General features: G+C 33.1%; 4 protein-coding genes across 7 annotated transcripts in view; 2 read left to right on the top strand and 2 right to left on the bottom strand.

The window, feature by feature from the left end:
• Positions 1 to 75: 75 nt before the first annotated feature.
• On the bottom strand, positions 76 to 3,051 carry LOC105220992 (tRNA-specific adenosine deaminase 1). 2 transcript variants are annotated; one of them, XM_011197594.3, is made up of 3 exons: positions 2,726 to 3,051; positions 1,921 to 2,674; positions 76 to 1,859 (listed from the first exon to the last, which is right to left on the bottom strand). In XM_011197594.3, the coding sequence occupies exons 1-3, from the start codon at positions 2,901 to 2,903 to the stop codon at positions 1,544 to 1,546; spliced, it is 1,248 nt and encodes a 415-aa protein (XP_011195896.2). In that variant the 5' UTR covers positions 2,904 to 3,051; the 3' UTR covers positions 76 to 1,543. The 2 variants fall into 2 exon arrangements, with proteins under 2 accessions (XP_011195896.2, XP_011195895.2); XM_011197593.3 differs by having other exon boundaries at positions 1,921 to 3,051.
• A 39-nt stretch (positions 3,052 to 3,090) lies between these two features.
• LOC105220994 (transmembrane protein 43 homolog) lies at positions 3,091 to 4,809 on the top strand. The gene is made up of 5 exons (XM_029046220.2): positions 3,091 to 3,334; positions 3,411 to 3,634; positions 3,717 to 4,089; positions 4,152 to 4,371; positions 4,436 to 4,809. The coding sequence occupies exons 1-5, from the start codon at positions 3,239 to 3,241 to the stop codon at positions 4,645 to 4,647; spliced, it is 1,125 nt and encodes a 374-aa protein (XP_028902053.2). The 5' UTR covers positions 3,091 to 3,238; the 3' UTR covers positions 4,648 to 4,809.
• Positions 4,753 to 6,192, bottom strand: LOC105221000 (uncharacterized). Its single transcript, XM_011197616.3, has one exon. It carries the CDS (start codon positions 6,032 to 6,034, stop codon positions 4,904 to 4,906), a length of 1,131 nt encoding a protein of 376 aa, XP_011195918.2. The 5' UTR covers positions 6,035 to 6,192; the 3' UTR covers positions 4,753 to 4,903.
• A 321-nt stretch (positions 6,193 to 6,513) lies between these two features.
• The window catches only part of LOC105221001 (protein ECT2), a 36,708-nt gene continuing 29,848 nt past the window's right edge, over positions 6,514 to 13,373 (top strand). The window contains exons 1-2 of one of the 3 annotated variants that reach the window (XM_011197619.3): positions 6,516 to 7,167; positions 7,244 to 7,523. In XM_011197619.3, coding sequence (XP_011195921.2) covers positions 7,484 to 7,523 — 40 coding nt within the window. In that variant the 5' untranslated portion in view covers positions 6,516 to 7,167; positions 7,244 to 7,483. Of the gene's footprint in view, positions 7,524 to 13,373 lie in introns of all 3 variants that reach the window. The other 2 variants (XR_003753353.2, XM_011197620.3) reach the window with 2 other exon arrangements.

The raw sequence follows: 13,373 nt of genomic DNA, 5'->3' as shown, positions 1-13,373 counted from the left end.
TATTTTGGACTTAGCTTGGCATTAATAAACTCTTTTCGGCTTGCAGACTTTCTACGATTTCGAAATAAGTGTGTGTCTAGTTGTGGGCAACTTTTAGCAGCTAAGTGCTTAAATGTCTTACCGATAACTTTACGAAATTTCTGCTTTCAATTTATACACATAAAAGTGAATGTGTAGTTGTAGCTTAAGCATTACGTACAGTGATAAAACTCAAACTCCGGTCGAGTAAACAATATCCGTAAACAAAAAACTAACCAAAAAGACGTTTCAACGTTTTATTACTTACATGTAATTAGTTTATAGGCACATTAAGACCTCAATCAAGTATGACATAATAAAATACATACAATTATTGACAGTAGACTTATAAATATGTTTTAATCAAATTAAATTTATTATAACTTAGGCTGAGAGATAATAAACGTTTTCTGTTTTTTTTCTGATACGCCTACAAAATATAGCAAGAATAAATAAAATAATAATGACATCGTTTTCAAAAATACAATTTAAAATTACTTTGCAGAACATTTAAAGCATCTTTCAAACTATTAAATTGCAAAAAACTGCATGTAACATATTTAGTATGTTAAATATATGTGTTTTTGGGGCCTTTTACATAATAGCGTTAAAATATATTTTTTTATTTTTATTAATTTTTCATGCTTTTATGACAAATTTGTAAAAAAAAATAATTTTAATTTTCTATAGGATTTTTTATATTTTAACAATTTCGTTAACTTCCTTTGGAGTTGTGTTGTTTCAATTTTACGAATATATTTTTATGCATACGTGTTTATGCATGTATGTGCTTAGTTTTATTTGTTAAACTCGTTTGTAAGCGTCTATATTATCAACGAAATTGTATCTATTTTAAATTGATTAAATTTCAATAAAAAACAAACTTTAAAATTATTTCATTTCTTTTATTTGGAGGTTAAGTATTTTTTTTTCAATTCACGCCAAACAACACCAAAAATTCAAACACTTTGCATTAAATATTTAAAGGATAATTATATGATTATAATTCTAACAGTACACATATGCAAAATAAATAAATAATAAGTATGAATATATTTGAATACAAAATTATAAACAACTGTAATATTTGTGCTTTTAAAAGCTTTGAAGTTAAAAAAATTTTAAATGTGCAAAAAAAAAAATGCATTAAATAAAGAAAAAACACAATAAGCATGTATTAAAAAAATTGGCGCTTCTGTGTGTTTTAGCATATTGAAAAGTAACAGTATATATTGTATAAACTGAATTAATTGACACTAAAATGAAAGAATACTAGTCTTGCTTTGCTGTTAAAATCATGCACGAGAATGAGATATGAAATTTGATGTTCCGAATATTAAAACTGAAACAAAAATCCATTTCAGCTGAGGGTAAGCATATTTTGTACATAGTAATATTTATACAGTTGTACACTTATCACAAATATATTTATTATTACATTCATACACACAACCAATATATAGTGACATTATACATACAAATAAATGACTTGACCAAATTTCAATTAAATCGAGTGTTTTTATTATTATTTTTCCACGGCAACCAAACCAAATTCCAGTAAATTCAGCGGCTTCTGAGTCCATTGTGAAAAGTAGTTTTGTTTGGCCAACGTCCAAGCTACTTGATAATCCTTTGCCAATTGTTTATATTGTTGGTATTTTAAATTGTTAAGCTCGTTTTCATCGATTTGTAGCTTTTCCATCAGTTTCGGTTCCAAACGTAAAATTGCCACAAATTCATGCAAAAGATGGTATTTGCTAATTCTCAACGCAGCTTGTGGTGTGTTTAACTTTTTCCTGGTAACACCTTGTCTTTTACCATTTACAGATATTTCGTAGGGTCTAAAAATATAAAAAATTATTATTTCGAATATGATAATATATATTTAAAATAAAAACTCACTTTAAATGTTCAGAAATGTTGCACCATGATATACCAGAGGGCGATGGATTTTTTCGGTTATCATTCTCAGCGTATTCAAAGGAGACAGTTTCAACAAATCTTATTTTTGGTTTCTGCATTTTATATTTGGCAGTTTTGAAATCTTTATCAATAAAGCGTTCATATATTGCACGTCTTATGGCTTCTTCATTTTCTGCACCACCAACAAATGTCAATGTTTCCAAGTAAATAGGTTGCGCAAGTAATGCGTCCAGCAGAGCTCCTTGCAGCCCAAGCAGATTCCAACGCGCCAACTTGTCGCTACATGACATGGATAATGTGCGGTCTCCGCGCCCTGGTTTTGTTCTCATTGCGCCGATTTTTTGTTGCATTGCATCCTGTTGATCTGCCAAACCAATTAATTTCGCTCCAGTGTAGATTGCAGTATTCGGAGTTGTTTCTAAAAGAGCTCCTACATTATCGTCGAAGTTGAGTGGATCCTTTTCATTTTCATTGTTAATTTTTCGTAGTTTTGGTAGAGTGGCTCCGACACTGCTTTCTTTTGTATTTGTCTCTTCATCAACTGCATTTCGAATACAGGCATCACCACAAGGTGTCTGTGTGCTAACAAAATGAAAACTTAGATCTGGTCGTAATCGAAAGTCAGTATTTTCAGGATCCCAATGGAAAATACATTCATCATTCACGTTGGTTTGTATCGCTTGCTTCAAGTGATGGTAAATATAGCGCAGAAGCGCACGTCTGGCCAGTACCTCTGCATGAGAGTCATTTAGAATTAGACCACCACTACAAAGTTTACTTTTACCTACACACTTAGTGCCACAGCCAATAGCTACGACTTCAGTAGTCTCTTTTGTAGTATCGTGTGTGAGTATGGCCGAAAGGATTGTCCACTCTTCCGTTGTTGGTTTTCCAGTTTTTGGTAATAGCTGAAATTGTTGGAACGCTAGCCTTGCAAGCTTTTCAGCCGAAGGTATAACCATTTCGCTACTTTTTATAATTCTTGAGATTAATTTGAATATTCTTCAAATGAATGTAAATAAACAGAACCGCTCGTATACACACAGATGTGTAAACATATAAAAAACAGCTGCTTGTACCATTTGTTGGACTACAAATGGTTAAAAATCAGCTGTTTCCCATTTGCCCTCTCTGTCGTCCGTTTTCAAGGTATTCGCATTTTGTCAAAAGTCACAAATCATCAGAAATAGCATAAGAATAATTATTTATTTTGTAGAAAACGAATATTCTTATTTTATTAAACATTTAGCTTGAAGGTTTCATGTAGCTTTAAGGTATAATAGTGGAGCAATAAGCAATGGCGCTTTTGGAGGCATTCCGTTCGAATTGGCTAATAGCCACTTTTGGTTGTATACTTTTTACTGGTGGATTATGCGTACTCTCTTGGAATGAAGTAAGTGGACATAAGTCATCTGGATGCAGAGCTTTCACTGAATAAAAGTATTTTAATATATTTTTATATAATATAGGGTCGAGCTGTACACACAATTTTATCACTCGACGAAGCGCTGGATGATGCAATAACTTTGGATCCCAATGAAGAATTAGAGTACAATTACAATGGTCGGATAGTTCATATGACCGGACCTATAGTGATTGGCGAACCACTTACAGAACCAGACTACAATATTCAAGTGCTTGCTGTTAAATTGAAACGTCGTGTGCAAATGTTTCAATGGGTGGAGGAATCAATGTGAGTGAATTTGCAATGACACTAAAGTCATTGATTACCTGACTGTCAATTCATATATTAACCATATAAACTCTCTACACAGGGAACACAACTATGGGGAAAGTGTCGCATCTGTGCAGTCAGAAAGTCGTACATACTATTACTATACCGAGTGGCGTGATAAGTTAATTGACTCGCGTAATTTTTACACACGAACAGGTCATCAAAATCCTGATCGCTTCCCCATAGAAAGCCAAACGCAAGTTGCTGACGCGGTCTTCATTGGCAAGTACGAACTGGGTAACGACATCAAAAATAAGTTTACAAACTACGTGGAATTGACTTCGGATACAAGACCAGATGACCCTTCAATAAAAATGCATTTAGGTCTATATTACCACTCAAATGATGTTTTTAATCCAGAAATAGGCGACATACGCTTACTTTTTTCCTTTGCTGGTTTGGAGGGAGATATGGTAAGAATTTAAAACAAAAACTATTTTAGTCATATTTAAATATAAATTCATATTTATTCCAGTACACTGTAGTTGGAAAACTGATGAATAACAAAATATTGCCATATCGCACCAGTCGGGGCGTAGATATACTGCTTGTATATAACGGAGAGCTTGGACTTGCTGAAGTTTTTAAGCGAGAACATCACGCACAACGGCTTACTACATGGGGCTATCGCTTTATGGGTTGGGTGTTGGTGTTCTTCGGTGTGACGTGTACATCAAAGCTTTTACACATTATATGTAAGTACACGTATTTTCAAAATATAATTTTCAAGAATCGGAAAAATGTATTTCGTTCTTGCAGTAAGCCGAATTACTTTCCTCTCTGCGTTAGCACCGGATCCACAATTCCCCGTGGGTGCTAATATAATGCTATCATTGTCTCTTGCACTCATTATCGCCTCAATTGCGTGGATCCTGCATCGTCCAATGATCGGCGCTAGTTTGTTGTTTGCCGCAGCGTCACCGTTCGTGTGGTGTGCTCGTAGTGTGACCAACTATCAACGCGTAAACTGAAAATGTACTCAATACGTACGGGGAAAACTCGTATAAGAAGGTTGTTTAAGTCCATGAATTACATACTTCTTTCTAGTCATTAGAATAATTGTTGAATAAAAGCAATATGTTTTAGTATGTACATATGTGTTTATATGTAAATATATTGAACATTTTACATAAACCGTTTTGATAACAAATTCAAGATAATAAAATAACCAGGGAACACTAAGTAAGCATATTTACATTTTAACTTAAGTAATAATTTTTTTTCAGTTTAGTTCTGATAGTTTTCGTAAACATTTTCATTTACAGTATTAGCAGCACTACTGTTGTCAGCTGCACCAGCATTTGACTTCATTTCTCCATCATGCGATATTGTTGTTGTGGATGTATGTATACTGGGGCTTTGTGATTTTGTATTTTCGTGGTCATTGCTGGAGTGTTCTTCGAAACGCACAAATGGTTCGAAACTATTAATATGCACCGAACCACGATGTAAAGTACCAGATTCCGCCTCAAAAAGTATTTCGTTAATGAATTTTTCCGCCAATAATCGTTGTTCACGCGGTAAACGTTTTAGCTTATGAGTCCAGGTGCGTGCGATAGATTCCTCTTCAGGAAATGTACTGGATAGGTAGTCACATGCTATGCTAAGTAATTCATCTGGCGTTTGACCGGTGCCACCTGTAGAATTCGCCGGTGAAAACCGCAAACGTTTTGTTGCACCCGTTACAGTATCTGTTTGTTGTGCTGTGTGATTGTAATCTGATGAATTTACAGACTGTCCATTTGATGATGAATTCGCTCCTCCCACTTGTTGTCCAGCTGGTGGTGGAGTCTGTTCTGGCTCCAATTTTTGTGTGTGCCCAAAAGATTTGTGGAACATTTCGGCAATATTGGGAGGCGTTTGTACTGTATTTGATCCCATCATTGAACGAAAATTATAACTGGACCCTGGTGGTTCCATAAACGATGATTGTGTTTGCGAATTTTCACTAAATGCCGAAAATGAATCTCCTCGAGTACTTGGATTGACAGCTAAAAACTTCTCCGTGTTTCGTAGGAAATCTAATTCGAGAAAAGTCCAACAACGTGGGTGATGAATGGTTCCATTGCGTCGTGCACTTTCAACCACTTTCAATTCCTTTCGATAGTTTGTGCGTAATGTGTTGATTTTTTTCTTAACGTCTTCGACATTTGCATCACGCTTGAGGTAACGATATATGGGTACTAGTTGTTCGTATGCTTCGGCGCGCTTATCGCGATTTGTGTAATCTCGCAAAGAAGTGTCCCACAACACTGGTAAGTCACGATATGTATGTATGAATGCTCGCAAAAAGTGGCGATTTTCTTCGGCGCCAGTCATTTGCTTCATTGGAGAGAGATATTTATCCGGTGCCAACATTTTGAATTTTGACAGTTATTGAAGAATAGTATAGACGACCGGAAACGGAATTAATTTTTACATTAAAAAACTAATATTTTAATTACACAGCAATAAACGAAGTTATTACGCCAATGCAGAATTAGTGGAAGTATTGACAAACAAGTATATACTGATGGATGTATTGAAGAACTGTCAGTTTTAATATTTGACGTATTGCTGCATTGATGTACTGTTCATGTTAGTGACATGCAAGTGCAACGGGAAGTGCGAATAGCTAACCGAATACCGAATTTAAATATATTGTAAGTACAATTTAAGAAAATAGAAGTAAGCAATAATGGTGTATAAGTTTATTAACAACAAAGTATTATACAATTTGTTACATACATATTATATGCAAGTCTTTGGAGAATTCTAGATAGTATACATATAAATACAATGTGCATAAAACGAAATAATTGAACTTATAAATTCAGGAAAATTTATTATTATTACAACTGCCATTAAATTTCTCTCTGTTATACCTTTTAATTGTGTAAAATATTTAATTACAGCAAGTATAAATATATATATAAACAAATACACTGCGACATCTGTGTCACAGTAGCAAGGAAGAAAAACGCGTTCCTATCATATGGTAATAAAATTGCGGCATCACCCACTTTTGACAGCATCAGTGGTAATTGAACACAGCATAACCTCACTTTTTCTTGGCATTTATCTGTCCGTTGGGGTTTAATTTTTGAAGGCAGAGCGCCGCAGTCACTTGAATTTCGCCGAAGCGCAGCGTCGCAGCGTCTTTGTTTGTAGTTGTTTTCTATTTTGTGTTCTGTTCACTTTGGAATTTTACGGATGCGTCGGTGAAAAATAGTTTTCTCATTGGGATGCAAAATGAGGATTTTTTTAAATTATTTGAATTGTGAATGCCATAGAAAATTAGAAAAATTAAATCAATTGACACAGTAAAACAGTGAAGAAAATAAATCGAAAGTGGAAAGTGTATTTAAAAGAAAACTGTGAATTTGCTGGTACGGGCGAGACAAAAGGCTTTAAATTTTTTGCGCGCCCTTGAATCTGTGCGCGCAGTGGCAAAAATGTCAAAGAAGTGTCTTGAGAGTGATTCTATACAATTTATGGTGCTAAAAATATAAGTGAGATTTCTAATGAAAGAATATTTTGTTTTGAAATAATATTCGTTCGATAAAAATTGTGTTACTTATAAACCAGGTGTTTGTTGCTTTTCCCTAAGCTACGAGTATATTCCGTCGCTGGTCGGTCAACAGCTGCAACCCCAGTTATGTGTAAAATGAACGCTAGTGTTTGTATATTTTAAAATTAACATTTATGGAATTTAGTTGAATCATTGAAGTTAGTGCTTTATTCGAAATCAAATTTACGCGACCTCTCTGCGAGAAGGTTAGCAATTTAACAATTTATATAAAATATCTGGAATATTAAACAAGTTATATGGACACAATGGAAACGATAGATGAACAATCTAAAAGTGGTAAGTTGTAAAGCGGCATAGTTTAATGAATGAACATTTTACAAATTCAGGATTTTTAAAACGAATGAACGATATTGGATAACAAACATACATAACTGCAGAGTACAATTCATATACACATATTCTACCTGTTACATTTAGTCCAGCCCTACTGGATTGCTTATTGTGGAATACAGCTATAGGTTTATTTTTTCAATCAAGCAAATACCAAACTTTTAGACCGTAAAAATGTATTAAATTGTGGATAATAATTAATTAAAATTTATATATCACATATATACAAAATATATACAAATGTGGACATTTATAACAAAAACATTTTTATTTTTATATAATTTTCATTGCGACATCATAAATGACAGTTGGATAACAAATTGAAATTATTTAATTTTAAATATTATAATTTAGGACGTTGACAGATCATTATTGTTATATTAAATTTATTTTGTTGAAAGATTTAATATGTAGTAGATTGATACTGTATAAAAACTAAAATATTTAAATCTAATTTATTTACATATATTTAATGTAACCATTAAGTTTGATTTTAACGGTTGGCATTAATAAGCTGCTGGCTTAATTTATATTCATATCTCATAATGTATGACTGCGTATTTATATACATTCATAAGCACATATAAATATATGTGTGTTACATACACATGCACAACAAAATAAATTTAACCGATCTTTTAATTTTTTACCAGAACAACGTCACTACGCTTCTTCTTCTTTATTTTATTATTTTTATTGTACCACAAAATTTAAGCGTTTTTTCTGATTTGCGTGTGAGAATTTGTGAGAATCCACCAAGTAAAAATTGGCATAACACTGAACATCAGAACTCTTGTCGAAAAAAAAAACATTGAAATCGCTTATAGATTTTTGTATCACACAATGACGGATACTGAAGGCTCCCATTATTCTATATTTATACATAAGTGTGTGTATATTGCTAGAACGAAACGTCAAAATCAAATGCCCACACATAAATTAAAAATAATCTCTTATCATTAGAATTTTAATTTTTGGCAATTTTTAAGGTGACGAAAACGTGGAATTTTTAAATTTTCCATTCTAGTATATTTGTATGTATGTGTGCTTGACTATGTAAGTTCATGCTAATATTTATTTTAATTTTAACTTTTATCCCAAGTAGAAATACATAGAAATAACTTTTAGCATATCGCCTTAAAATATTACAAAATAGTAAATAGTCAATGCGTGCATCATTTTAATATTTTTCTTCTCTCATTAATGGTAAATGCAGGGAACGCAATTTTGCCATAAGTGTGTTTTGCTTCCTTTCTAGGGAAGTGCAATGGATTTTATATGCTCGTATGTCTTGTTATTCTAAGTATTTAGGTAGAAATACGCATGCAGAAAACAAGAACAACAATCAAACAATAGTCATGTGCAACACTGCTTGTGAAGCAAAGATAAAATAGTAAAGGGACTTAAGTCAACCGACAAATGGTGCTTCGGCAAGTAGACCGGAGATCAGCCAGGCGTTAAACAAACATACTTGTGGAAGTAACCGCGACGAGTGAATTATGTTTGCCACATATACATATATCGTTGTTGTTGTAGCTATTTGCTGAACTGCTGCAGTGAGATATCGAGTTTCTCGCACTTTACTCCATGCTATGTGACTGGTAAATTTATCTACACGGACCTGCCTTTTGATGCTGCAGTCTGTTGCTTCCTTGCAACTTCTTAGTGTAATTTCTTTTGTTTGCATTTCATGCACAAAACCTGATTTTGGCTTAATTTACGCTAAGGCTACAGGTAAATTTTGAGTACAATCTATGAAGGTGCAGAGAGAGAGAGTACCTGTTATGAAAGTAGGCGTATAGAACAGTCGCATAGAACATAGCCCTGGAACTACTAAAGAAGATAATAATTTTTAATGTTTATTTATTGCAATACCACACAAATTTGATAATAATGTAATTTTGTTCATTGTATGAACTAATTGCAGATAATATATGACAAATGTGAAAATATATGTATGTATTTATATGTACATATGTTCATTGATGGCTTTAAAAATGCCAAATTCGCCAAGAAACAATAAAATTTCATCGAATATAATGCATAGTTGATTCCAAAGTTCACAAATTTCTATTAAACAATAAGTTCGTATTTTTAAATGACTAAAATTTGCCAGTCACTCTAATGGTTACATACGTATTTACATACGATATCCAAATGTACCATAAAATAAAAAGAAGGGGTATTCCTTAGTATTGTACCAAATGGAATTGCGTCAAATGCTAATGTGTTTGATTCAAAATTTCAGCTGTTAATTCATGTGCACACTTAAAGTCTGTTATTTAATGCAAAAATACCAACGCAAATTATTTTCATTGATTGATGAATAAATTGCTTTTAAATATTTATTTCTTTCAAAATCCTAAGCGCTATTATAAGTCGTTTTATATTTTTACAAATTTCACACAAAGGATTTTTGAACGTTTTGAGACAATGTTCAAAAACTAGAAAGACAAAATAAATATTTAAATATTCAAATATGTATAATTACAATGTATCGCTGCAAAACTACTAGTGTTCTTTTTTTTTGTTAAAATCACCCAATATATATGTAGTAACCACTCATCGTCCATTATGTATACGGGTGTGTCCATTTATTTATCGCATAGTATTGCATTGAAATGCATTTGATATGTGTCAGTGTTGCAGTTAACAAAGTGATTTCGGTTGCCGAAGTAAAGCATCGTTAAATTGTTCTGCCTTTATTCATTTAATTTGGCAATTGGCCAATAAATGAGGCATAGGGAATTTCTTTCTATAATATAGCCTATAATTGAACTGCAGCAATATTATGTGTTTATAAATGTATATAATATATATGTTAGTATTTTAATAGTTTGATCACATTAGTGAATGATCAATGGAACTTGACCAAATAAATAATTATTCGTAGTAATAAACAATTAAAACCAAAATATTTATAATAATGTTAGGCAAGCAATTTTTGAATTTTTAATATGAATTAAATAGGTATGGAAGTACCTACCTCCTGTATAATACTAAAACTCTGAAAATATGCATCAGTAGGCTTATTGTGCTCTACAATGTGCGAAGATCCTTAGATTTTAGTCTGGGAATTTACATATCATCTCCGACAAATTCTAAATGTGGTAAATATTTACACCAAAATTATAAATATATAATAAGGCAATTTTTCATTGCTGCTCCGTTGGATAATTTAAAATTTATTTCTTTTAATCATCCTTGTATAAACTATAACAATGATCTCTAATATGTTTTGTTGCTGCTAAACACTTGAGTATACATTTATCTTGCATAAGCTTGTGTATGGAATGTCCCATACAATGAAGTGCACCATAAAAAGCATTAACAAAACAAAAAAACACCTGTTATTTACCAAACAATTCTATTTATTTACGTAAGAATATTGATCGTTACTTCTAATGGAAATTGAATTTTAGTTGGTTAGTTGGGAAGGGTGGACACAAGCATCCGCACATAAGTCATCATTAGGCTCATTATGTTCCCAAGTTTTACTAAATTAAGCACCATTTACTTTTCCAGGTCGATTTGTTGGAATTTCTGAGTTTTTAGAAACCTGGATACCTATTTCGAGATCTGTTCCTCTAACATCTATTGCTTCAAGGAAACTTGTGGACCAATTGGCCCACATTTTGAATATCCTCGAAACTCGGTAGTGAAATAATAGAGTCAAATTTCCATTATGATTGAAAAGCTTCAAACATCGCTCGGAATAATCAGCTCGCTGTTGTTTTAGGTAGATTTGGTACTTCTTTTGTAGGTTAGAAATAACTGCAGAACATCCGACATGGTTTGACGTCTAGCTGCCGCGCGTATACAAACGTTAAGATATTTTCCGCCTGTCTGGTATATATGTATATATAAATATAATTAGAAATACATGCTTATTGTAGTACTCACTTAAATAAATACATACATATGCATTTACAAATTTGCGAATCAATACATGTAACCATTCCACGTGTATGATTCTTATCCCCACATCTTCGCTGTCAAATGTCATAAATTGTCATTTCACATGATCTTTCCAAATACACATTTCCATTTCGTTGTTGTTTATATTATTCTACTTTCCACTAGCTTGGTGGATGCAAGTGGGGCACACAAATGCGTCGTCGTCGTCCATATGCTGAATTATTTGTTTTGCAATTTTCAAATTAAATATTGTGCAGCGGGCGAACTAGTCAGTGACTAAGTACACACACACTTACATACATACATGTACATATGTACAAATTTGTGTACTTATTTGCTGAGCGTAAAAGATGAAGATGTGCGCCCACAATAAAACGCGTCTTGCGTTTCCGAGTACAATATGTATTTTGATTGCGACTGCGTTCTGAAATGGCTAGTTGCTAACCAACCGCCCACCGACCGACACAACTCAAGAGGCCACCTCCAGTGTCTTGTCGCTTTGAGTTTAATTGGATTAGCAGCGGGATGGATACGCGCACACACACATACACACTCATATAGAGATGATATTAAAGGCTTATTTAGCTGAAACCGTTACTGTTGCACAATTGAACTTACATATTCTTTATTGGTCTCGGCTCTAGCTTGTGTGGGAATATCAACTCGTTTGGTCTGGTCGCCTACACTTGTCTCGACTGCTTCGGAGCATGTAATCAAAATGAAGTATGTTTGAGATGAAGGGGGAATTAGTAGTGGAAATGCATGCACACTTTCTCCCATTTTTCGCGCCTTTTATTGCATTCTGATCCTTGACTTGTGTTCTAATTAAAATACTAACGGCAATGAAACGGTTGATTGGCTGAATAGCTTTATAATAATGTTAGGCAAGCAATTTTTGAATTTTTAATATGAATTAAATAGGTATGGAAGTACCTACCTCCTGTATAATACTAAAACTCTGAAAATATGCATCAGTAGGCTTATTGTGCTCTACAGTGTGCGAAGATCCTTAGATTTTAGTCTGGGAATTTACATATCATCTCCGACAAATTCTAAATGTGGTAAATATTTACACCAAAATTATAAATATATAATAAGGCAATTTTTCATTGCTGCTCCGTTGGATAATTTAAAATTTATTTCTTTTAATCATCCTTGTATAAACTATAACAATGATCTCTAATATGTTTTGTTGCTGCTAAACACTTGAGTATACATTTATCTTGCATAAGCTTGTGTATGGAATGTCCCATACAATGAAGTGCACCATAAAAAGCATTAACAAAACAAAAAAACACCTGTTATTTACCAAACAATTCTATTTATTTACGTAAGAATATTGATCGTTACTTCTAATGGAAATTGAATTTTAGTTGGTTAGTTGGGAAGGGTGGACACAAGCATCCGCACATAAGTCATCATTAGGCTCATTATGTTCCCAAGTTTTACTAAATTAAGCACCATTTACTTTTCCAGGTCGATTTGTTGGAATTTCTGAGTTTTTAGAAACCTGGATACCTATTTCGAGATCTGTTCCTCTAACATCTATTGCTTCAAGGAAACTTGTGGACCAATTGGCCCACATTTTGAATATCCTCGAAACTCGGTAGTGAAATAATAGAGTCAAATTTCCATTATGATTGAAAAGCTTCAAACATCGCTCGGAATAATCAGCTCGCTGTTGTTTTAGGTAGATTTGGTACTTCTTTTGTAGGTTAGAAATAACTGCAGAACATCCGACATGGTTTGACGTCTAGCTGCCGCGCGTATACAAACGTTAAGATATTTTCCGCCTGTCTGGTATATATGTATATATAAATATAATTAGAAATACATGCTTATTGTAGTACTCACTTAAATAAATACATACATATGCAT

Source organism: Zeugodacus cucurbitae, chromosome 4 (genome assembly GCF_028554725.1).
Source record: "Zeugodacus cucurbitae isolate PBARC_wt_2022May chromosome 4, idZeuCucr1.2, whole genome shotgun sequence".
In the NCBI taxonomy this organism is placed as follows: domain Eukaryota; kingdom Metazoa; phylum Arthropoda; class Insecta; order Diptera; family Tephritidae; genus Zeugodacus; species Zeugodacus cucurbitae.
Note: the sequence above shows the minus strand (reverse complement) of the source record. Positions and strands in the feature narration are given on the sequence as shown.